General features: G+C 44.9%; 2 protein-coding genes across 3 annotated transcripts; one reads left to right on the top strand and one right to left on the bottom strand.

Moving 5' to 3' along the window:
* Positions 1 to 1,955: 1,955 nt before the first annotated feature.
* MED17 (mediator complex subunit 17) lies at positions 1,956 to 12,940 on the top strand. Its single transcript, XM_028726067.2, has 12 exons — positions 1,956 to 2,394; positions 3,212 to 3,378; positions 3,840 to 4,056; positions 4,997 to 5,133; positions 5,217 to 5,301; positions 5,665 to 5,817; positions 6,186 to 6,316; positions 8,084 to 8,268; positions 10,342 to 10,479; positions 10,860 to 10,977; positions 11,961 to 12,120; positions 12,524 to 12,940. Exons 1-12 carry the CDS (start codon positions 2,148 to 2,150, stop codon positions 12,730 to 12,732), a joined length of 1,947 nt encoding a protein of 648 aa, XP_028581900.1. The 5' UTR covers positions 1,956 to 2,147; the 3' UTR covers positions 12,733 to 12,940.
* VSTM5 (V-set and transmembrane domain containing 5) lies at positions 12,349 to 24,152 on the bottom strand. Of its 2 annotated transcripts, none has more exons than XM_077927001.1 (4): positions 23,757 to 24,152; positions 20,155 to 20,487; positions 17,672 to 17,755; positions 12,349 to 14,587 (listed from the first exon to the last, which is right to left on the bottom strand). In XM_077927001.1, the coding sequence occupies exons 1-4, from the start codon at positions 23,845 to 23,847 to the stop codon at positions 14,544 to 14,546; spliced, it is 552 nt and encodes a 183-aa protein (XP_077783127.1). In that variant the 5' UTR covers positions 23,848 to 24,152; the 3' UTR covers positions 12,349 to 14,543. The 2 variants fall into 2 exon arrangements, with proteins under 2 accessions (XP_077783127.1, XP_028581901.2); XM_028726068.2 differs by having other exon boundaries at positions 17,672 to 17,809; positions 23,757 to 24,146.
* Positions 24,153 to 26,034: the final 1,882 nt, after the last annotated feature.

A 26,034-nucleotide genomic window follows, 5' to 3' on the forward strand; every position in this document is an offset into this window, starting at 1 on the left:
TTTACAGCATAATCCTAACCGTCTACTTTAAGCCCTATTGAATTCAGTGGGGTTTACTTGTACATGGGACTCACATTGCTGTGTTAGCAAGAGAGCCAAAAGATGGACCGGAGCACTGAATTTATTCTCTGTTTTCGTCCTGACTTTTGGTTGCAACAAAAACCACACATATCTCTTATTTACTCAATTGTCCATTTCACCCATGGGTGCTTCATTTGGGTGTGACGCTTTTTCTTAGCACTTCTTGTCCCAGATGAAACATCTTAAAATTGCACTTGAATCTATTATTATTCTATCCGTTTTTTTTCCAGGCAGGATAGGTAAACGTCTCTTTCCCCCACCCCCAATGCATATAAATTAAAAGCTGGTTGGAAAGTGGCAGTTCTGAGTCATCTGCTGCACTCGGTTTGTTTAGACAATTTTCTCCTTGCAAGTAGCACAGCTTTATGACTGTTAAAGTTCTTGTTCAGTGTAGGAACCTCTGCTGTGCTAGTACAGTAAGCCCCTGATGGCACCTCAAAGACTCAAGCGAGTTATTTTTATGTTACTTAAAGTGGAGTGGCTAAGCTTTTTTACCCCCTAGGAGCTGATTAGCAGTGCAAAGTGTGGCTACCCCACAGCCATGTTCGCAGGACACACAGAGCCCTCCCCATGCAAAACAGCTGTTTCTGCTTATCAAATTATCCATTTGATGGGGAGCCTTTTTTGCTCCTTTTTGCCAACAAGGGGAAATTTGCTTGGGGGGGGGGGGGACCTGACTCAGCCCTCCTGGGTTTAGTAGTTAACTACATATGACCGAAAGGAACTTTGGATTGGAGTTTTACAGGACCGGGCCCCCCGAATTAGCATGCACAAGGCTTGTAACATACAGCTGCAATCTTACAAATGCTTGTCTCGGAGCATCTTCTGTGGAATTCAGTGCGGGACTTGCTCCATAATAAACCTTGGTGGTGTTGCACTGCGCACCTGCTGCAACCCTGCTTCCAAGGTCTCTGATGAGTTGTGGAGCTTGGAGCAGGGATGGGTGGACCTGCAGCCCTCCAGGTGTCGTTGGACTCCACTCCCATCAGCACCAGCCAGCACAGACAGATGATCAGATGATAGGCGCTGAAGCCCAACACCAACAAGGCAGGCAGCTTCCCCATTCCTGACTTGGAGTGTGGAAAACTGAAATATACTGGGAGTCGAGAGTGGATTTCATGCTCTTTATTCAGCTAATAGAAGTGAGGAGGAATGGAAGTTCCCCCAGAATGTCTGCTTTATATACATTATTTACACAATGGGCCCCATGTGATTGGCTAATTCCGGGATTCTCCTGTAGGCCAATCAGGTTGCAGATTCACTTCCACCTGGAGCTGGCTTGGGTGGCTCCTGTGGACCAATCAGACTGCTGCATTCTGAATCCTATTGTTCTAGGACCAATCAGACTGCTGCATTTTGGATCCTATTCAACTCAGTACATAACAAAAACCCAGCAAGTATAATTTTCCGTGCAGAGCAAGCGTGCAAATAAATAAAAGATGCATGTAAAAGCTACTCATAAATAACTGCTGCCACACGCTTTAGTTCAGCTTTCCCTAACCCGGTGCCCTCCAAATGCTAAAAACTACAACTCCCAATGATCCTCGCTGATGGGAGTTGTAGTCTGAAATATCCAGCGGGCGGCAGGTTGGGGAAGGCTGGTTTCGCGTGCCCCCCCCCCCGTCTCCATTCTATCCCCGCCCCTTTCGAATCCCGTGCTCTTCCGGGAGCAACCTCCAGCGGCCACAAGGGGGAGCCTGAACTCCTTTTTCCTCTTTACGCACACCGCTTGCTTCAGCCGCGTCCCTCCGCAGGCACTTAACGCGCATGCTCGGCAAGTGCAGCCGGGATCTTTCTCACACAAACACACAGCCGATGAGGAGGGAAACCTGAGTCGCGGCTCTGGCTTGTCCCTCCGCAGGCACCGTAGTCCTTAACGCGCATGCTCGGTAAGGCCAGCCGGGATCTTTTCTCACACAGACACACAGCCGCTGAGGAGGGAAACCTGAGTCGCTGCTCTGGCCTGTCCCTCCGCAGACACCGTAGCCCTTAACGCGCATGCTCGGCGAGGCCTTCTCGTACACCTGAACGCAGAGCCTCTGAGGGGAACCTAGGCTGAGGCGAAGATGTCGGGGGTCCCCGCGGTGCGGATCAGCATCGAGTCGGCCTGCGAGAAGCATGTTCAGGAGGTGGGCCTGGACGGGAGCGAGACCTACCTGCAGCCGCTCTCCATGTCGCAGAACTTGGCCCGCCTGGCGCAGCGCATCGACTTCAGCCAGGGCAGCTCCGGCTCCGAGGAGGACGAGCCCGCCGCGGCCGCCGGGGGAAGAGAGTGGCCCGGAGCCGCAGGAGGGGAGGACGAGGAGGAGGAAGGTAGGGAGCGAGGCCTGTCCGTCGCCACCGCTATCGTAGACTTGGGAAGGGGACCCTTGAGGGTCAGGTAGTCCAACCCCCTGCCATGCCCGAGCCTGAAGCATTATTATTATTATTATTATTATTATTATTATTATTATTATTATCATTTATTGCATTTGCATGCTACCCTTCCTCTGAAGATCGAGGGGCGGTCCACCACATTTTTTAAAAATTTAATTTACACACACACCGCCCAATACCCAGGGGTCTCAGGGCAGTTCACAGAATAAAATCAAGATATAAAACCACAAAATACACAATAAAAATAAAAAGCAACAACCCAATAGGCCTCCCCCCCCAAAAAAAAACACATTTAAAAAGGGCATAAAAATACAAAGCAAGAACACAAAACGTGGTGCGATCAAAACGAAAACACCGAGCCGCTTTCAGGCTGCAGGTAGAGAAATCACGTTTTTTTTAATTGTGTTCTCTCCCTTGTAGAAATCTCAGGCGAATCCAAATCTAGTGAAGGTGTAGCCAAGCCCCCAACATACTTTTTTTTCCTTCCTAGACGGTTCAGCAATTCTCTGGGGTTTCAGGTGGGTCTCTTCCAAGCCTTACCTGGAGCTAGTGAGAAATTGAACATAGGACCTTCTGCGTGCAAAGCAGATGCTCTACCACTGACCTTTGACCCTTCACGAATGGGATGCAACTCCATGGCATGTAGCTTTCTATCCATAGTTATAGCAGCACCTGTGTAAAGGAATAGCTCTCTCGATGATTCCAGCAATAGTATATAGACATCCTGTGTTTTTCCTTCATTTGTGCGCTCTAGGTTTGGTAAAGTTCCAGCCTTCGCTCTGGCCCTGGGATTCAGTGAGGAATAACTTGAGAAGCGCTTTGACAGAGATGTGCGTGCTCTATGATGTTCTCAGCATTGTCAAGGATAAAAAATTTATGACTCTGGATCCAGTTGTGCAAGAACCACTTACCCAAAAGCAGGTACAGCCCACCTGTTCTGTCCAGGCCACTATTAAAACTATTGGGAAAGATGAACTGTTCCATTTTGGTTAAACTTCATAACTTGTTTCTGTTTGTATTTATTGTTAACTGTGGGCTGCATTGTCAAATATGAAGTAGTTTCCTTTTCAAGAAGGAATTAGAATTTGTCCACACCTGCTTTTAAGCTGAAATTGGATTTGTTGCCTAGAAGACACAATATAAGTTTCCTTTCTGCTTGAAGTTTTGTTTCGTTGTTTTTATAATGTAAAAGGAGAACCAGTGGCTCTGCAGATAGTGATGGACTCCCAACTCCCACCGGTATCAGCCAGCATGGCCATTAGTTGTAAATGGTGGGAGTTGTGATCCAGGAACATCTGGAGGGACACAGGTTGCCCCATCCCTGGTGTCGACAGATAGGGTCACATTTAAATAAAACTGCAGTTCTGTTTCCTCATTTCTAGAATCAAGTTTTGCAGCTGATCTCCAAGAAGAAGTCATTAGCTGGAGCAGCCCAAATTCTTCTGAAGGGAGCAGAAAGGTTATCTAAATCGGTTGCAGAGAGCCAGGAAAATAAGCGACAGAGAGACTTCAACTCTGAGTTACTAAGACTGAGGCAGCACTGGAAGCTGAGGAAGGTCGGGGATAAGATCCTTGGGGACTTGAGCTACAAAAGTGCAGGTATGGTCGGCAAAGGATTGGTCTAAAGTTTGCTGAGTCTAATAATAATGTTTTTGATCACCTCTTCCATGCATGATAGAGCTTTGTATCTCCTCCTTCTGAGTTGAAGCAGGACTGCCCAAGACATTTTGCTGCTTGAGGCGAAGAACAAGATGGTGCCTCACCCGCTACATTGCATGTACAGAAACTGCCTGGAGTGGCTGTTGGATCTTTCTTCAACATGAGCAACAGGACAGCATCCTCCACTGCACTTGAAGGCAGCAGGCTAGCTTAGGGGACGTGTACAACTCTGTTCTCTAGCAGAGGTGAATGCATGGAGGCTCAGAAGGAATCGGCTAGCGGAGAGCTTGTCACTGAGGCAGCTGACTCACTAATAATAGGGCTGGCCCTATCAAGAAGCATAGAGCAGAAGGAGAAAGACATATTGGCAACTGAGGAGCTAGGTAGTAGATATGGTTGGCAACCCCTGTATTGTACCGACCTCCTTAGCTTTGAACTATACCTAAGATAGTGTCCGGTTCAATTCTTGTTTCTGCCATGAATTTGTTAGGCATGCCACTGTCTCTCAGCATCATCCACCCCCCATCCCTCCCCCAGTCTACAATTTGGGGATAATAGTACTGACCTACTTTGCAAGGTTGTTGTAAGGATTTCTGTGAATGAGCAACACTGTACGCTCTGTTTCCTTGGGATAATTAAAGTTACTATTTCAGTGAAAATGTTACTATTTCAGTAAAAATACTAGGATGACATAGAAGAAAAATGCAGTACTCTGAACATTGGTAGCTTGTGATAGCATTTATTTGTTGCATAGAGTAGTAATATGTTGTCTAAAACATTACAGATTATAAGCTAGCATGTATGTACTTCATTTGATCTTATTATTGTGGCATGAACATTGTAAGAAATACCAAAACATTTAAACTATTTTTACTTTTAGGGTCTCTCTTTCCTCATCACGGTACATTTGAGGTCATAAAAAACACAGACATTGATTTGGATAAAAAGATTCCTGAAGATTACTGTCCATTGGATGTTCAAATCCCAAGTGATTTAGAGGGATCTGCCTATATAAAGGTTTACCCAGTTGTTGTTTTTAACATTTTGTTAGTGTGTTCTTTGAATACAAAATGACCCTTTTTTCTTCTTCTTGAATAAAGGTGTCTATCCAGAAGCAAGCACCCGATATAGGGGATCTGGGTACAGTAAATCTGTTTAAAAGGCCGCTTCTGAAATCAAAGCCAGGTATAGTTATGGTCTGCATTTGAATGGTATGTCTCAAAAAACTGTGTAAGCATGAAAACCGAATAGAGCTATTAAAAAATAAACCTACTCTTGAAAAGCCCAATATCTTCACTGATTCATAATACTCTGCTCAAAGAGCTAGACATGAAATTAAATGTGTTCTTTTTCACCCACCCTCACTGAGCTCCATCGGTGATATGTATTGTCTTCAACTTGAGTTGTATTAAGAAAATTCAAATTGTGTGCACATTTTATCAGCCATCTTTTTCTCATCATTGAGGCTGTATAATACTTTGACTGTCCATATAAATATAGCTGCTTCTCTCAACTTTACAATGGTGTTTTCCCCTTCCTTTCCTTCAGGAGCTCTGCATTGGCAAACGAAGCTGGAGACGGCACAGAATGTATTGCTGTGTAAAGAAATCTTTGCTCAACTGTCTCGAGAAGCTGTACAAATTAAATCTCAGATTCCCCACATAGTTGTGAAGAACCAAATAATTTCCCAGCCATTTCCAGGTAAGAGTTCCGAGACAAATTAAAATGAAGGATCTGGCAGTTTTTTGCATGCGTGTAGAGAGCAGATCTCAAAAGATGTGTCATTTAACCCAGTAACTTTGAAGTCTTAAGACTCTTGCAGGTGCATGGCTCTAATCTGTGCAAAAGATACCCAGAACTATCATCTTGCTTGTATGGACTGATCCAGGCAAAGCTGCCAGCATTTTCCCGTTTCCATAGGCTAATTTTATGTCTTATATGTAAGAAATCAGCAAGTTTATGTGTAGGACAAATGGAGAAAAATATATCTAGATATGTTGTATGTGTTGCTGTGCTCTTATATGTTAAAACCAAGCCATGCTTTCTCTCTGCCCCATTTCATTATGTAGGCTTGCAGCTGTCCATTTCCTTGTGTCACTCTTCAGATGACAAGAAATCCCAGAAATCTGCTTCCGATAAGCAAAGTCCAGAGGATCATCTTTACGTTCTAGAGCATAATTTGCACCAGCTGATTAGAGAGGTAATGTCAGCTTGCTCTGTCCTTCCTGTTAGCTCACTTATAGAAAGCAGCTGTTGTTGTTTTAATTGCCTGCTAAGAGGGTGTGTAATATTTGCATTAAGAGCTGTAGAATTTCCTCTAAATGTTTTTTTCTTTTTGGAAGGGTGGTAGTATCTTGGCTATGTTTACTTTAGGGGCTAATTCTGGGCACCATGGCTTCTTAAAAACAACAACAACAACCTAGGCTGTGCTGCTTTTTCTCACAATGCTGCCAGTTAGATAAAACAATCATCATTATTCAGCAAACATTGTCCCACCCAGTATCGTTGAGTGGGACTTGTAGCAGATCTTCTTGCAAGGCCAATTGAAGTGGGGAATGAAAACAAAATGATTGCATGGGATTTGTGTCTTTCGATTGCTGGAACCAGCACACAACTAACTCTTCCCTTCCTCTATTGTGGATTCTGTTTTCGGTAGCAGGAACTTTTAGACTGTAAAAAATTAAGAGCATATTCCATTTGCAGAACAGCTTCTTGATGGGTTCCTGAGAAGCATTTTTATTATCTCAGTGGCAACTTGTGGGTCTGCCTCTAATCATGACAGAATATTGTTCCCTATGGTTTTTATTCCATTAGCCCTCCTTGATCTCCATGTATGGTTGAGAACTTCTCCCCAGAGTACAATTACAAATGCATTACAGGAAGAATTAGCATCAAAGACTTTGGGGGTGAGGAAAGGCACTGTTATTTTTGCAATACGGAGAGAGAAGTCATGTGATGTACTTGAGTATCTACGGAGAGGTTTATCATACGTGCATGAGGATCTAAGAAAGCGAATGGAATTAAAACTATAGATCTCTGGGAAGCAAATATCTTTTAAGCTCTTGTTCTTCCGAGAACGATTTCCTTTGAGTGTCATTGTTTGCTGATAACCTCAAGCTCACCAGTGGGGAACCTACTAATTCTCATCCTTGACCATTGGTCATGCTGGCTGGGTGTGATGGGAGTTGGGAATCCAGTAACATTTGGAGGACTGTAGGCTCCCCAGAGCTGCTCCAGGGTGACATAGCCGATACAGAGCAGGTGCTCCTGCAAACTTGAGAAAAGACAGAAGACATTCAGAAACTATAGTGGAGAGCTTTGTTCATAGGTAAGGCAGTGAAGGATTTCAGGATAAGTCTCTGATTGCTAGACCTCCTGATGAGGTTGTATTGGGTTGTATTTGTTTTTATTATGTATATTTTATTTTTTTTATATTGTAATTTTTATGTTGAGAACTGCCCTGAGATTTATGGGTACAGGGTGGTTAATTAATTAATATACCACCCTGTACCCATAAATCTCAGGGCAGTTCTCAACATAAAAATTGCAATATAAAAAATACATAATAAAAACAAATACAACCCAATAATCCCCACTAGGTCATATGATCACTCCCTCTCCCAGGTGGAAGGGGGAGACAATCTCTAATTGTCTCCTTTACATCAAAAAGAGAAGAACTAGGTACTTCTCCTGAGAAATGGCTTTCAAGATCTGCGTTCCCTTTCCTGGCCAGTATTCTTGAGCTTTACAAAACCCAGGAGAAATTTTGATTGTTTGATACAAAATCATGGTGTGTTTTTTGCTTTTGTATTTTCTCAATAGTTAAAAAAAGATCGTTTAATCAAGTTGTGTACAGTTGTTACTCGGCAAACAGTTCTGTTTTGTTGGTCTTTGCACAGTTCCTGACTTAAGACGAGAATTCGCTTGTTCTCTTGGCTTCATTATAGCAACTTCTTTCCCTCCTCAGTTTCACAAGCAGACCCTGAGCTCCACCATGATGCCTCACCCAGCTAGTGCACCTTTTGGCCATAAGAGAATGAGACTAGCGGGGCCTCAGGCTTTTGATAAAAACGAAATCAATTCCTTGCAACCAAGCGAGGGGCTGCTAGAGAAGATTATAAAGCAGGCAAAACACATCTTTCTGAGACGCAGGTATGCAACTGCATCTTTTGGAGAGCGCTTTGCAAGTTAATTCGCCTGAACGCTTCGCTTGTGCAGCAGGGATTACATCCAATATTTTCTGTCAATTTATGGAAGGAATTCTTCAGAGAAGGGGCGGGGAATCTTTGGCCCTGCAGATGTTGCTGAATAACAGCTCTTGTCAGGAGAAGATTTAGGGGAGAACAGCAGGCTGGCGGGTGATGAAGAACCATCCCCCTCCTCCATTCCACAGATGGATTCTTTTCTTTTTTCTTTTGCCATATCATTTTTATTAACTTTACAATAATGCTTTCCATTACAATCTCTCCTCTTATACAATTTGGCTTTTTAGGGCCATGACTTTCTTCAAACCTTCCTTCTGATTTTCTATCTTTCGTTTCAAATTTCTGCATTTTCACTACTTAACCATTGCTTTCAAATCAAAAACATCAAAGCATCATATTTTTTTATTCTTCTGTGCAGTGAATTTTATACCTTTCCTTCTTGCAATCCTACCAATGTGTTTGATTGACTGCAATTGTCTTTCAAATAATTTGCAAATTTAGTCCAGTCCTTGATGAACTTCTGGTCCCACTGTTCTCAGATTCTTCCTGTCATTTTGGCCAATTCCGCAGATGGATTCCTTTCATCAGCAAACAGAGCATTGACTGCACTCCCAGATGATTCCTATAGGAAGCTGTTTATCACAGGCAGAACTTTTAATCCATTTCTCATAAACATATTAAGTAAGACTGTCCACTGTCTGTGATGGACCACACTGATTTTTCAGCATGTTTAATATGGAGTGTTACGTATATGCTATATAGATCAGTGCACAATGATGTCCAAATGATGGCTCTTCTGCTTGGGAGAGACTTGCTGGTCGATGGCCAGACTGATGTTCCAGGGACAACATGGAATGAGAATTGAAAAGGGAGCGGAGTTGATTCGGGAAAGGGGCTCAATTCAGGAGAGAATGCAACGAGTAGTGGGTAGCATTTCAATTATGTTGGGTGGTCCAGATATCTGTTCAGGGAAATCTAGTCTTAGCCAGTACGCTTTAGTGGTTAGAATGTCAGACTGCACCCAGGCAGAGCCAGCTTCAGATCTCCACACAAGCTGACTGGGGACCAGGAAAAGCTTGTCAGGCTGACTTAACTTGCAGGGTTGTTGTGAAGATATAATGGCTGGGAAGAGAAACACCATCCTGAGCCCCTTGGGGAAAAGGGTAGGATAAAAATAGAATAAAAAACAAAGTGAGGGAGCAAACCTAATATGTTTTACCTGCAAGGTAATGTTACTTCTGGACGCGAGTGGCGCTGTGGGTTAAACCACAGAGCCTAGGACTTGCCGATCAGAAGGTCGGCGGTTCGAATCCCCGCGATGGGGTGAGCTTCCGTTGCTCGGTCCCTGCTCCTGCCAGCCTAGCAGTTCGAAAGCACATCAAAGTACAAGTAGATAAATAGGTACAGCTCCAGCGGGAAGGTGAACGGTGTTTCCGTGCGCTGCTCTGGTTTGCCAGAAGCGGCTTAGTCATGCTGGCCACATGACCCGGAAGCTGTACGCTGGCTTTCTCGGCCAATAAAGCGAGATGAGCGCCGCAACCCCAGAGTCGGCCACGACTGGACCTAATGGTCAGGGGTCCCTTTACCTTTTAATGTTACTTCAGGAAAGCTGATTGCAGAAAAGCCCACTTCTTTTTTCGTTCTTTTTTTCAGTGTATGTATGTTTTACTGGTGATTGTTTCTGTCTTCCTTGCAATGCTCTGAGTCTTTTTCCTACATTTATTGTCTTGTTTTGCAAGACGTGCAGCTTCAACCGATCAATGTGCTGAATAATATATGCCTCCTAGTGTCTTCAGGAATACCTATAAAACATTGATGTGCAACGTAAGGTTCGCTTAAAGTTAGGCATCATAGTCTCGGTAGCATTTGAGATGTGTCAGGCTTGAAATATTATCAATATCAGTTTATGTTTATGGGCATTGATGTCTAATTTGATCAGGCAGAGCGTATTATTTTTCCTCACCAGTATAAAAATGCAGTGCCTCCAAGTCTTCTGGGACCTTGTTCCTTTTGTTTTCAGAACTGCTCGAACCATCGACAGTCTTGCCAGCCGTATTGAGGATCCACAAATTCAGGCGCACTGGTCAAACATCAATGATGTCTATGAATCAAGTGTCAAAGTCCTGATCACCTCTCAAGGTTATGAGCAGATATGCAAGTGAGTGTGAAAGGGGGGGAAATGTTTGCACCTTGCTCCTTTGGTGGACGAAATATTTGGATGTCTCTGTAAATACCCAGCTGGGGAGGTCATTCCCCAATAACCAGAACTTAGAGGCTGAAATGCCTTTTTGAAAAAGGGAGCGTTAAGCGTGAACTATTCCCAATGGTGTTTGCAATGCATATTTGCTGAATTGAAAGATCATTTCCCTATTCACAATAGTGCTCTACTTCACTCTGCTTTTAAGGATTGCTGCTGTTGAAGGATTGGTTTTTAACTGTGGTGCAGTGCTATGCTTTTGACTTTCTCAGGCAATGGAGGGGACCCCTGTTCCTCCACCCTGAAACTCCAGTTGTGCTCATATCTTATTGCTTTCAAAGGTCCATTCAGCTGCAACTAAATATTGGCGTTGAGCAGATCCGAGTAGTGCATAGAGACGGAAGAGTAATTACGCTATCCCACCAAGAACAAGAGTTACAAGATTTTCTTCTCTCTCAGGTAAAAACCAGGAATCTTGCCTTTCTGTGGTGGGCGTGTGATTGCAGCAGGACCTTGGATGCCTTCTTTTTTAAAATGGAATTCTTGGGATTGCAGATGTAGATTTAATACAGTTGTAGGCGTTTGAAGTTCTCATGCTGCATCTGCAAAATATTGTGCTAGTGGCAAATAGCAAGAACAGGGAAATGATGTCTGTGACTAGGGACCTGTTTTCAGTCCAAAGTTCGTAGTCCGAACTTGTTGAGCCAGCTTGATTCTACCAGTAGTATGCTTAGAAAGTATAGGGGGGGGACCCCTGACCATTAGGTCCAGTCGTGGCAAACTCTGGGGTTGCGGCACTCATCTCGCTTTATTGGCTGAGGGAGCCGACGTACAGCTTCTGGGTCATGTGGCCAGCATGACTAAGCCGCTTCTGGGGAACCAGAGCAGCGCACGGAAACACCCGTTTACCTTCCCGCCGGAGTGGTACCTATTTATCTACTTGGACTTTGACGTGCTTTCGAACCACTAGGTTGGCAGGAGCAGGGACCGAGCAATGGGAGCTCACCCCGTCGCAGGGATTGGAACCGCTGATCTTCTGATCGGCAAGCCCTAGGCTCTGGTTTAACCCACAGCACCACCCGCATCCCTTTTAGAAAGTATACTTTTCTGTTAAATTATCCTTTTTGCCTTGGGAGCCTCCATCTGAGTCAGGATGGCTTGCTCGTAGTCACAGACAACCAAAAAGTGCTGTACTGTGTCACTTGACATCTCTCAATGTCTTTCACTCCTGTTTAGTACTAGAGCTTCTGCACTGGTGACTCTTGAGTGTGGAAACTGCTGTAGATTAAATGCAGATGTGTCTTTATGTTACAGTACCTAATAAAATAGCTGTGTTTTGAAAGAGTAATGAGAGAGAATGTGGCAGGAGGCATGAGCTAAGGGGGGGGGGGGAAACGCAACTGAAATATTCACCCATTCCTTTTTGTAAAATTTTATTTCAGATGTCACAGCATCAAGTGCATGCAGTCCAGCAGTTAGCCAAAGTTATGGGATGGCATGTGCTCAGTTTTGGTAATCACGTGGGTCTGGGCCCAGTGGAGAGTATTGGCAATGCATCAGCCATAACTGTGGCATCACCAAATGGAGACTATTCTATTTCAGGTACTGTGCTGGGAATTAAAACTTGCTGGGAACCTATATGCTGCATGCATGTGAGCTAAAAGGAAAGAAATAGCAGTTAAAGGAACCAGTACAGTAAATACAGCATTGTTACACTGAAGGTTTTTTTTAAAAAACCCCACAACTCACTCAGATTGGAAAGCCAACAATGGCACAGTATGACTTAATGAGGACTTATGTGGTTCCTAAGAATTGTTGAAGACACAATCACCAGACTGATATTTTTTATTTGGTTTCATTTTATATATTATTTGCATATTTTAACAGATGGGTTATGTCACCACGGGAACCTTTGGGTTAAAGGGTGGTTTACAATTTTAGTTTAAAATCTTTACAAAATGGTGCATAGTTAATGCTGTTGTGTTGCTGCGTTTGTTTTCTGCAGTACGCAATGGTCCAGAAAGCGGCAGCAAGATTATGGTTCAGTTCCCACGCTCCCAGTGCAAAGACCTCCCCAAAAGTGACGTGCTTCAAGACAGCAAATGGAACAACCTTCGTGGCCCATTCAAAGAGGTTCAATGGAACAAAATGGAAGGACGCAACTTTGTGTACAAAATGGAACTCCTCATGGCGGCCCTGACACCCTGCTCCTAGGCCTAGCGATGAAACAAAAAGGACTATTGTTTTGGCACAAAAGGGAATGACTCTCTTACACTCCTGATAGTTGCCAAGTTGCATAACCTGTGAAACGCCATTAATTTCATTTTTCTCCTCCCCCCAGAATAATATCAAAAGTCTTCCTTTCTGGAAGCAACTTCTCCTGCCATTTCTGAATATTGAATTAAACTGTGCCGTTGTCTTGCCCGAGTCCCAAGTTCTTGATGTTTGTAAAATGGAACTCAGCTTTGCTCCCATCTTTACAAAGGGGTTACCTGGACTGCTTCCGTAGAAAATGTGGTTATGCCCAGCTTAGCAAGGGCAGCCCAGAACGGGCTGAAACATTTCTATACATTTAGAGGAGGTCTTTGCCATAGTAGTAGTTACTTCTGCAGTGCTCATATCTGCATCTGTGACTCTTGATAACTGCTGAATATAGGCTTAGATTTGATTTTTACACACCACCTGTGAAGGCGAAAGATTGCAAAGTGGAAGAAAACCTTTACAAGCTCTTATTGATCCCACCTTGAATTCAGGAGCAAGTGCCACTAAATTCAGAGGGAATCTGAGGAGGTGGGGGTTAGATCGGATGGGCTCTGTGTGATGTATCGGTCCTAAAACCAATGAAAATGTATTTTCAGGTAATAACACTTTATTAATGATGATCAAAACACTTAACAAGGCAGCTTATTTGTCAGTTTTATTCCTGAAACATTCACCAACAGCCACAGCTAAAGACAGTTGTGAGCACCACTGAGTTTAACCATTCTATTGGAATGCAATTGTCATTCCAAAGACATACATGCACAGGGAATTAAATGTAAAATATCAATGCAAGCTTGTGGCATAGTGTCTGCAGTACTGTACAGTGGTACCTCAGGTTACATACACTTCAGGTTACAGACTCCGCTAACCCAGAAATAGTGCTTCAGGTTAAGAACTTTGCTTCAGGATAAGAACAGAAATCGTGGCGCAGCGGCAGCAGGAGGCCCCAGTAGCTAAAGTGGTGCTTCAGGTTAAGAACAGTTTCAGGTTAAGAACGGACCTCCGGAATTAATTAAGTACTTAACCCGAGGTACCACTGTATTTAGAAGTTAGAAAGCCATATTAAAATCCCCACTGAGCCATATCACTCTTAGCCTGACCTACCTCACAAGGTGATTGTGAGGACAAAATGAGATGATCCGTCTTGAGTGCCAGAGAAAAGAGGAGGGATGGAAAAAGGTAAATGGGATGCTCATCTTGTCATCTAACTTCAAAAGGTCAATGAGAGAACTTGGGCTTCAGCATCCTTATAATGTTGGTTTAGTCTTTAAATTAATCACCCAATCATTGGTAACCGTTTTTGATGTGAGTTGCCCACTACTACCTTAATATGTTTTTAAAATGTAATAAGTTAATAAACAGTTGCACCTTCTTTAAAAGGCTGTATTTTTTTCCTACCTATGCACGTTCAAGATTGTCCACTATCGTGGGTGCAGATTTTAGCACATGAAGTCCTCAATCACGTCGTCATGATATTTGCCAATGCAAAGTTTAAGTGTTTGTTCTTGATATAGGTTGAAACAACAGAAGCATTCTGTCCTCTTTACATGTTCTGTCCATTGTAAATTATGATACTGTGAAACCACAGTATCTCTCACAGCGTCTGTGGATCGGCTTCCAATTAATCTTTGCTTTTCTGGTTCAGGAAATGTCTTACAACAGAAGAAACATACATCTTGTGTCTTCTGGATGCCTGTCTCCTCTCTTACTAGTGTTTCTTTTTGAGGTAGAAAATTGCTTCGTAGGTTTAAACCGTTCCACATTTAACACCCCATCATTTGCAGCTCGGTCTCTTCAGTTGCGCTTGCTGTAAATGAAAGGAGAACGTAGTTTGAGAATGGATCGATTGGAAAGGAGCAGTTCCAAAATAAAAATATAGCTAAGAGATAATGGCATACAACTTGTGAACACAGTGGAAACTTGCTGCAAACAGGGCATTAGTGTTGCATAATCTCCCCTAAACAGGGCCCATGTTTATACTACACCTCTCCGAAATCTCTACCAATTAAACCAAGACTTGTAATGGTGAGCCATTCATTCAGTACCAAAGATGTCAAGTGATGTCAAGTGTGTGCATTACATCTGCAGCAGCTTTGCAGATGCTGTTTCTCTTGATATCCCTACTTCCTTTTCCAGGTCTGCTCTGGTATCAGTTGTATGGAGAAAAGCCAGTCATGGAACATGGAAAGGCAATGGAGTCGCCGGGAGGGGGAATGTAGGAGAGTCAGGTCAGCTCAGTATCGTTTATGCTAAGTGGCAATGGCTCTCCAGGCACTGCCCTTTTCCCAGCCCTATGGGCAGATGCCAGGGTTCACTGAAAAATAATTGCCAAACTTTGACTCCGGTTTGAAGCAATTCGGAAAAGCTTAACTAAAAACCTCGGTTTGATGTATCAGTTACTCAGGTTTTTTTGGGGGGGCACTACAAAACACAGGATTTTTGCTGCAAAATGGCTGCAGAACTTTGGCACAGGTTTGGATGGGATCCTAAAATTTGGAGTTAATGAAGCTAAACCAGGGGGACCTTCTATATGCAAAGGAGAGGCTCTTTTCACTCAGCAAGGAAGTTAGTTCCCATCAGCCTCAGCCAAAATGGGCAGTAGTCAAGGATGGTGGAAGTTGTGGTTGTCCCATTCACAAAATCTGATAGGAAGCTCATAATGTTTTATAGAACTGGGCAGCAGGAGGGTTTGCGGTCTTGCCTTGCAACAAGAGCCAAAGGAAGCAGGACTGCAACATGTCAAAAGAGGAAGGGACTGTGGTTTTAAATGGACTGGGCGTGCCTCAGTAGCAGTGTACTTTGTTTTAGCAAGCAGAAGGTCCTAGCATCTCTTGTTTTTAAAAAAAATATCTGTAGGTGATGTGGAAGATTTCTAGCTGAGACACTGGAGAGCTGCTACCACCAGTTGGAAAAGATTTGTCTCCTGTTTAAGGCAACTTCTGACATTCCATGGAAAGGGATATGACAAGTCGGCTTGTTTGCACAAGGGCTCTGGCACAATGGGGCCTTTCTTCTCCGCAGGTGTTCTCAGCTGCCACTGCCATAGTTGCAAAGCAAACAGCCTGCTGTGTTTGTCTATGTCTTTGCATGCTTGAAATCACCTGAAGATCTTTCAAGCCAAATAGATAATGCAGTTTGCAAACAAGGTACAGAGAAACCGAAGAAGGGTGGGGGGAGATTAAGTCTGAATACTGCAGCACTGTTGCTGGTACAATCAAACCTCGGATCCCGAACACCTCCATTCTGGAATGTTTCGGCTTCCGGACGACGAAAACCTGGAAGTAAATGCTCCAGTTTTCAAACGTTTTTCGGAAGCCGAACATCCGACACAGCTTCCGCTTGGGTGCAGGAAGCTCCTGCAACCAATTGGAAGCCATGCTTCAGTTGTCGAACATTTCGGAAGCCGAACGAATTATGTTCAACAACCGAGGTTTGACTGTACCGTATACCCAGATTTACACTCGGGGCAGATTTTTTTTTAATGTCCTACTTTCAGGGCACTCTTTCCACATTGATCTGCCTGCTAAGGAACTCTTGCCTCCTCAAGAGGTGGGGAAGAATGTCACAGCTGTTTAATATACTGTTGCAGCTGTCTCGTGTGTAACTGTGCTTTGGCATTCAACATGAGATCTAGGTGTAGATGAGCGTCCCTGGGTCCCGGTGTCCCTTAGACACATTCCCAGGGTGGTGCATTGTAAAAGATGTGCATCTTTTGCAAGTGTGTTTTAAGAGTCGAAGTATGCATACATGCAAGTTGCCTGGCATGCATTCAGCATTGTCTCTGAGTAGGATCAGAGTTCAAACTATGCTGTTGCTGCTGCAGTGTGTAAGATGCCAGTGGCACTAGTTGCTTTAGCGCTCATGCGCATGTATTTTTAAAGTTACAGATGTGCATTAAAGAAATATGCATGTGCTTTCCAGATTAATGTCCATGGAGCTAAACTCTTCTTAAGAGGAATGAGCTACAACTCTTGTAATTCCTGATCGCTGCTGTAATAATAAAATTTAAGGTGTTTTATATATATAATAAATGTTCATAAATGTACCAACCAAGCATGTACATAGATCAGCACAGGAAGACCGACCTGAAACCATTTTGACTCCCAAACTAACCAAATGTTTTCTCTGCAAGGAGGGAGGAGGTCAGGGAGCCTTCCCATTCTCTCAGGAATTGGGAAATCACCATCTCAAAGGGTGACAGACTACCAGGAAAGGCAATTGGATAAGGCATTATCAGATAACCTGGCAGACAGGAAAAACAACAACATTCAAATTTCTGCTGTAGACCACCTTTTCTGTGATGTAGGTATGATGTTTGTGGGGGGTGGTCTTGGGTTACACCCCTTCTGTGATGTATGTATGATGTATGGAGGGGTGGTCTTGAGCTCCAGGGCAGGGAATTTAAATAAGGCCTTGCTTGCCATTGTTTGAGGTCCTCCTCCTTTTCTGCGTGTGAGGGGAGCACCCTGTTGCAATAGATCAATAAAGATCAGGCTTACTAGCTGCTTTGCTTCTCAATATTCTCTGGTTGGCCTCTGTTATTTTCTCCTACCAATAGGGAACCCACGTAAGGACTCTATACGGGCTCTTGGGTACCCCATAAGGGGGGAAAGGCAGATTTTGTTTACAACACTGCTATGTTTGTTGGGGCTGATGGGAGCTGGACTCCAACTGCAGGGTCGCTGGTTTGCGATTCCTGCTGAAGAACAATGTTTGCAACTCGCAATAACAACAATTCAACAAGGCATCCTCCAAAGAGACAACAATTTTCTGGGAATGGATAGCAACCCCCCACCCCCCCAAAAAAATCAGGAGCTATCTCTGGCAAACAGGGTCAGTTGGAGCAAGTGAAAGATTATTTGGTTCCTTTACGTGCTGCTGCAAAGGTTACCTTTGATCCGGTGCCTCTCCTTCTGAAACAGCTGCATTAATTTATTGCACAGCCACATGAGGCAGACTAGAATGGCAGACACACCTGTGAGGAAGGCAAAAATGACGGCTACGAAATGCAGGTCTTCATAGATAATCTCTGAAGGAGAAGGGGAGACAGACAACACAGTGGAAGTTGACTTAGGACGCTTGGAAAATAAATCACGAGTCACTGAGGGGTGCCTCCAGATTATCGCTATGCTGTGGGATAGATTCAGGTGCATAGCCTTTATTTAGGTTTGCACAATTAAAGGGGTTTAACGTCTTCTGTCGCCCCAGCACAACAAATGCACTATGAAAAGAAAAAAAACCACAACACCTTTTTGCAGCTAGGAAAGTGACAGTGAAGTGCACTGGGAAGTGTGGGGTGAACACATGATTAATGGGAGGAAGTGTAATCAAGCAAATCAGGGGGAATGTTCCTTGTTGAATAACCTCCCCACAAACAAATGCTCAGTAAATATCAGATGCCATTTAACCATGGCATAAGCGTTGTGCGACAAAGGTCCGTATAGCTAAAGCTATGGTTTTCCCAGTACTGATGTACAGAAGTGAGAGCTGGACCATAAAGAAGGTTAATCGCCGAAGAATTGATGCTTTTGAATTATGGTGCTGGAGAAGACTCTTGAGAGTCCCATGGACTGCAAGAAGAACAAACCTATCCATTCTGAAGGAAATCAGCCCTGAGTGCTCACTGGAAGGACAGATCCTGAAGCTGAGGCTCCAATACTTTGGCCACCTCATGAGAAGAGAAGACTCCCTGGAAAAGACCCTAATGTTAGGAAAGATGGAGGGCACAAAGAGAAGGGGACGACAGAGGACGAGATGGTTGGACAGTGTTCTTGAAGCTACCAGCATGAGTTTGACCAAACTGCGGGAGGCAGTGGAAGACAGGAGTGCCTGGCGTGCTCTGGTCCATGGGGTCACAAAGAGTCGGACACGACTAAACGACTAAACAACAACAACAAACTTTGTGCAATCAAATCAGGATGAATGCTGAATAAACAGGTTGTCTGGCAGGATCCCAGCTCAGCCTTGTTTTCTGCCAAGCCCTCATTGCTTTTTGACCTCTCTGTTTCCAAATTTCCCCACTGCCGCTGCCATCAATCACCCTTGTGACTTATCTCGAGTTTGCTCTACCTATGCAATAGAGCAGGGATGTCCAACAGGTAGATTGTGATCACTGGATGTCTGTGGCAGATCACTGGCAGATCACTGGCTCACCCCAAAGAAACTCAACAACTTTGGGTCCCCTAAAAAAAAGTTCAACAACTTTGCCCTGCTCTTCTCTTCTAAAAAAATGGGGCTTTCCTCCTCCTTAAAAAAAAGCTTAACAACTTACCCCCAAGTAGATCGCAGTCTCTTGGGAGATGGCTACCCCTGCAGTAGAGCAATGATATAGAAATGCGCTGTATCTGTTTTGGGTTTTTGGTGGAGGTGGGCAGTCAAAGCAATTGCATTCTGAAATGTTTCCCTATGCAAATAGAAAGTGTTTGCCATCCCATGCTCATTGTTTACTTTCAGGGAGGAGTTGGGGATTGATATGTGGGAAGCATTCAGAAACGGGGCCACAAACCTGGCACAGGTTACTCTCCCCCAGGACTTTACCTTCTGTTGCCATGGTCTGACTTAGATCCTGGCTGCATCTCGCTTTCATTGAAGTCTCCCTCAGCAATGAGAAAGGCAAAGGCAGACAGCACACAGAGAAGGAAAAGCCACTGACCACCATCCTCTATCTGTTGAAAACCTGATCTTTATCAGGCTTTTAATTATTTCCCATTACGTGTTTGTCCTGCTGTAATGCCTTAGGGCTCCAAAATCAGGATAACAAGAGGTAGAATGGCAATCCCCTTGAATCAAAGAATATACATCTATTCATCCAATAAACCTTTAAAAGAACAACAACACACATTTAGCAAATGATCCATGATGGCATTTGACAATGACCCAACCCTGAACCACTGCTGGTAATTTGGTGGCAATGAATTTGCTAGATAAATAAATATCTGTTCATTTATTAGCCAGATGGCAGCTTCTTGGCACATTCTCAGACATTTACCTGAACAGGTGAATGATCTATCCGTGGGCGTTGTGTTCCTGAGTTCCCCTGCATTGAGCAGGGAAGATCTGCAAGAGGCTTCTAACTCATATTCACCTGGATGTGTGAAAAAAACACCTTGTGGCGACCAGGGACCTACCTGCTTTTGGGTGGCAAGGCAAGAGGTAAAATAAAGAAAGAAGGGAAACCTTTGCCACAGTCTTAAAAGTTTGCCTGCCCCCTGAAAAAACTCCAACTATCACCTTTCCCATTTCTGCATGAGCCAAGCATTCCTATGAAATTGTGGGATGGGGATATTCAGCCCAGCTTTAGCTCCCAACTCCTGCCGAAGAGCGGGTTGCGAGCAGTCGGCCCTAGAGAAAATATTAAATCCTCTCATTTCATACCATAAACATTCAACAGGATGGTGCCATAGATGGTGATCCCAAACTCTTCCCTCACCGTGACTAAGTAATAACCAGTATCTCTGATATCGACGTTCAGCAGCTGAAGAGAACCGTTGTCATAAATCTTCACTCTGTCTACGTAGCTGCTGGATATGTTGGCGTAGCTTCGCGGTTTCCACTCGGCAATTTTGGACGTGCCCCTGGGAGACGTGTGGGTCCACTTGATGACGGGGGAGCCCCCGAAGGTGTGCGCGACGGACAGCAAAACGTTCTGCGCCACCGTGGTGTTCACGTTGGGTTGTGAGACCAGCAACGATGCTTCTCCTCCTTGGGCTGGGAAAAAAAAGCAAAGGTGAAAGTCGTCCTTTTTTGAGGTGCTGGATTGGCCTTGTCTGTGTTGAGCTAAAAGGTAAAGGTAAAGGGACCCCTGACCATTAGGTGCAATCGTGGCCGACTCTGGGGTTGCGGCGCTCATCTCGCTTTATTGGCCAAGGGAGCCGGCGTACAGCTTCCGGGTCATGTGGCCAGCATGACTAAGCCGCTTCTGGCGAACTAGAGCAGCGCACGGAAACGCCGTTTACCTTCCTACCAGAGCGGTACCTATTTATCTACTTGCACTTTGGTGTGCTTTCGAACTGCTAGGTTGGCAGGAGCAGGGACCGAGCAACGGGAGCTCACCCCGTCATGGGAATTCGAACCACCAACCTTCTGATCAGGAAGTCCTAGGCTCTGTGGTTTAACCCACAGCGCCACCCACGTCCCGTGTTGAGCTAGTGTGGCATATAAACATTGCTTAGAGCATCGTCTCCCAAACTTGGGTCTCCAGCTGATTTTGGACTACAGTTCCCATCATCCCTGACTGCTGGTCCTACTAGCTAGGGATCATGGGAGTTGTAGTTCAAAAGAAAAACAGCTGAAGACCCAGGTTTGGGAAACCCTGGCTTACAGCATTCATCTAGGACCAGGGAGACAAGGATTCGAATCCCCACTCAACTACAAAGCTCTCTGGGTGATATTGGGCTGGTCACTATCTCTCAGCCTATTTATCTACTTGCACTTTTTGGTGTGCTTTCAAACTGCTAGGCTGGCAGGAGCAGGGACCGAGCAACGGAAGCTCACCCCGTCATGGGGATTCGAACCGCCGACCTTCTGATTGGCAAGTCCTAGACTCTGTGGTTTAACCCACAGCGCCAACCCAACAAATTTGTGTATGTTTATTCAAAACCTGCCAAGGAATCCAGTTCATTTTGTTGTCTTTCTAAATAGATTGTAAAAGGTTCCCATTCTTCTTTAAAGTCACAGTTGCCCTTATCTCACAATTTACATGTCAGTTTTGCCAGTTCTGGATAGTTCATCAATTTCTCTTGCCACTGTTCTATTGTCGGGGTTTCCTCATTCTTCCACCCTTGTGCTATCAAGACTTTTGCCGCTGTTGTAGCATACATATATAAAGTCTTTCTTTTTCTTGGCAGGTCTTGTCCTACAATCCCTAACAAAAATGCTTCTGGTTTTTTTTACAAATGTCATTTTGAACATTTTCTTCAAGTCATTGTATATCATTTCCCAATTTTTTTAAATCTCTCTGGATTCCCACCACATATGGTAAAAGGTCCCTTCCTTTTCTTTACATTTCCAACATAGATTTGACCCCCATCGTCCCTGACTATCAACCATGCTGGCTGGGGCTGTCAGGAGGGCATCAGAACAGAGAAGGCTGAGATAGATGAACACAGATGGCCCCAGTATAAGGCAGCTCCCTATGTTTCTAAGTGATGAATACACCTGTGTGCTTCAGCCTCAAACAGGGCACTTTTCTGCCTGAGGTGGGGATTTTGATTCAGATGCTGATCAGACTGGTGGTGGGATTTTACATCAAAACTGGCAATGGGACAGCACCCTCCACCAACTTAGAATCCTATAATCGTGAAGTTGGAAGGGACCACATGGGTCATCTAGTCCAACCCCCTGCAATGCAGGATTTTATTTTTTTTACCAGGGTGGGACTTGAACCCACAACCCTGTGATTAAGAGTCTCATGCTCTACCAACTTGAACAAAATATTGGGGTGGGGGAGGTAAGTTCCGCCTTGTATATGTTATCACATGAGGCACACCATTTGAATGGAAATGCCCATCTGCTTGGGGGGGGGCAGCTTGCTCAAATATTTTAGGGGGGGGAGGGACCTCAGACCCTAGAAGTGGTCTCCTATGTCCAACCACACCTGAGGACAGCAAGCTAGCCAGTCCATAGGACAGGCCATGGGGCACAAATTGATGTGTTCTCCAGCGTATCACCACTGCTGCCTGCCCTCAACATCTGCCACCTGAAGCACTTGCCTCACTCTGTCCAATGGTAGGGGCAACCAGAGCCTCAAATGACTGGTTGGGTACTGTGGTTGGGTACACATACAACCATGTATAACTACATACAGTGGTACCTCGGGTTAGAGATGCTTCAGGTTACAGACCTTGGGTTAAGACCTTTGCTTCAGGATGAGAACAGAAATTGTGCGGCGGTGGCAGGAGGCCCCATTAGCTAAAGTGGTACTTCAGGTTAAGAACAGTGTCAGGTTAAGTATGGACCTCCGGAAGGAATTAAGTTCTTAACCTGTACACAGTTTGGAAAATATGTAATATATGGACTCCAGATGCCCAAAGGAATAACTCTAGTGTGCAGAGAGATTGTGTGTGTGTGTGTGTGTGTGTGTGTGTGTGTGTGTGTGTGAGAGAGAGAGAGAGAGAGAGAGAGAGAGAGAGAGAGAGAGAGAGAACACCAGGCTGTGTTCCTTTCCAGACCAAGCCCAAATACCTTAAATGAAAAAAACCCCAGATAATAGCTCAGTCAGTAGAGCGTGAGACTCTTAACCTCAGGGTCATGGATTCAAGCCTCACATTCGGCGAAAGATTCCTGAGGGTTGGACTAGACGATCCTCATGGTCCCTTCCAACTCTGCAATTCTGCGATTCTATTATTCTAAATCTAAGCGACCTGCCATGCCTGCTTTGGCCCACAGCCTAGCAAACGCCTACACTTCGCCACAAAGGAAGAAGGGAGCCGAAGGCAAAGAAGATGGAGGAAGACAATTTATTAGGCTAAAGTTCCCCCCTCTAGCAGTGCTGGGCTTTAGGAGCTGCATGCTTAGTTGGGGATTATTAGCAAAAGGCACTAATCTGTCCTTCTTTCCCGCAAACAACAGAAGCAACTTCGAAAGGTCTTAAAAAAACCATTCCATACAGATGCATCTTGAACCACACAAACACACACCAAACAGGGAGGCAGCAGGGATGGAAGTGATGAGACTGTTTAGGAAAGGAACACACAAGGAACATGCCGGAAACCAGGAGGAGAGCAGAGGGCTCTTATGCTCAGATCCTGCTCACGGGTTTCCCACAAGCGTCTGTCTGGCCACTGTGGCACCAGGATGTTCATGGGCTCTTCTGGATCAGAGCAATGACCCTATCTAGCCCAGTATGCCATTCTCACAACAGCCAAGCAGTGGCAAACCTGCACGCAGGACCCGAACTCAACAATGCACCTGGCACCACAACCTGGTCTGGCGGTGGAAAGAGGTGTGGGGACTGCAAGGAGCCGAAAAGCACTTACTCGGCAGAGCCCAGCCAGCCGTCAGGCAGAGGATGGCGACTGCTAGCCGTACGTCTTGTCTGCCGCTCTGCAGACAGCCAAGAGGCCTCATCAGAAGAAGGGAAACGTTTGCCGGCCTTCATTTAATCCAGTGTCTGGAGAACCGCATGTCAGAATCCAGATTGGGGTGCCCGTGTGTGTCTTGTCCGTCCCACACCCTGTTCTTCTCTTCCATCCCCTGTTCCAAACAATCGGATACCGGAGGGGCTGTGTGGTGTCAGTCTCTGCAGGTTCCCTCAGGTTTCACTGCGTTCCCTCAGACGCAGAGCCTTCCCTCGGAAAACCCACACCGAACTGTGAGGTGAAGGCTGGCTCTTTGCCTCGGCTCTCACGCCCTTAAAATAAATAAATATCTAACCCTCCCTCCGATATTGATTTAGGATGCAATTGGCGGAGAACAGCAGCAGCAAAGCAGTGTAATGTTCCTTTCAGGAAATGAGCCACTCAGCCGGCTCTGCCGCATGACAAGCGGATGAATAATTCCTCTGGTTTCTGTTTTGCCTGTTACACTGCACTGAGCCGGGCTTACTTCTGAGGGAAACCCTAAACTGAGCCGGACTTCGTTCTGGTTCTGAGTAAACAGCCATAGGGTCGTATGCAGCTCAGAGTAGACCCATTGGAATGAAAGAGCACAACTAAGTTAGGCCCATTAATTTCAGTAGGTCTAATTTCAGGGAGTAGGACTGTTTGGTTGTTGATATTTCTTAAAAAGCAGAGACATCACCTTGCCAACAAAGGTCCATATAGTTAAAGCTATGGTTTTCCCAGTAGTGATGTATGGAAGTGAAAGCTGGACCATAAAGAAGGCTGATCGCCGAAGAATTGATGCTTTTGGATTATGGTGCTGGAGGAGACTCTTGAGAGTCCCATGGACTGCAAGAAGATCAAACGCATCCATTCTTAAGGAAATCAGCCCTGAGTGCTCACTGGAAGGACAGATCATGAAGCTGAGGCTCCAGTACTTTGGCCACCTCATGAGAAGAGAAGACTCCCTGGAAAAGACCCTGATGTTGGGAAAGATGGAGGGCACAAGGAGAAGGGGACGACAGAGGATGAGATGGTTGGACTATTTCTGGGTTAGCAGAGTCTGCAACCTGAAGTGTCTGTAACCTGAAGCGTCTGTAACCTGAGGTACCACTGTACTTCTTCATGCAGCGCATAATTAAACTATGGAGCTCGCTTCCATGGGATGCAGTGATGGCCACCACATTGGATGGATTAAAAAGAGGATTGGACAAATTCATGGTGGAGAAGGCTATCCATGGCTACCGGCCATGACGGCTATGTTCTACCTCCACTTTCAGAGGCATAAATGCGTCTGAATAGCTGTTGCTAGAAACTGCAGGAGGGGAGAGGGTTAATGCGCTGAGGTCCTGTTTGTGAGCTTCCCACAGGCAACTGGTCAGCCACTGTGAGAACAGGATACTGGACTGGGGTGGGCCATTGGCCTGATCCAGCTGCCTCTGCTACCATGCACCTCCTAACATATTGCCCCCCAAGGGAATGTGGCGCTCAAGTCTCAACAGACAAAAGGTTGCCCGTCTCTGCTGTGAAATCTGAACTTAGATTGCTGATTAAGAGCCACAGTTTTCAAAGGGCCCCTTTCCTTTGCATGTCTGCCTTTGTAAACAGAGATCCATCTTTCAAGATCACTCTGAGTGCAGTTTTCCTGCAGTCTCTTGTGGTTTTTCAAGTTCCTATAAAGAGTGGGACCGAAAGTCATTAATAATGGAACAAAAAGGCATTTACAAATGGAGTACCGGCTTAGCAGGAGCTGCAACACTCCTTATCTGCCATATGTCGCATTAGGGTTTTCGGAAATTTTGCACAAAGGTTACAATTCTGTTTCTTTTCGTATCTCTTCAAATGGTGTGGTGGGTTTTGGCAATTTTAGGATGCTTTAGGTTAGACGTATCTATCTGTGGGAGATTTGAAATCAAACCTAACAATGCAAGTTAGTATGCGAAAGGGTTATGGATCACAGAGTTCTAAATTGTTAGAGAAGGTTCAGTGGTGTTGCCTCTCCTCTCCTCCTGAGAGGAAGTAAGGCTCATTTCCTGTTCCATTTCCCTCTCTCTGTCTCTGTCTCTTGCTGCAAGTGACAGAGGCAGACATGCCTAGGGTTGTTATACGTCCGCATCTTTGCAGACATTACTGGGATTTCAAAGGCAAGTCAATTGAAAAATAACAGTTTTTGGCATTTTTGTTAAAAAAAAAAGCTCAACAGCATTGTGTTTTT

Source organism: Podarcis muralis, chromosome 4, assembly GCF_964188315.1.
Source record: "Podarcis muralis chromosome 4, rPodMur119.hap1.1, whole genome shotgun sequence".
NCBI lineage: Eukaryota > Metazoa > Chordata > Lepidosauria > Squamata > Lacertidae > Podarcis > Podarcis muralis.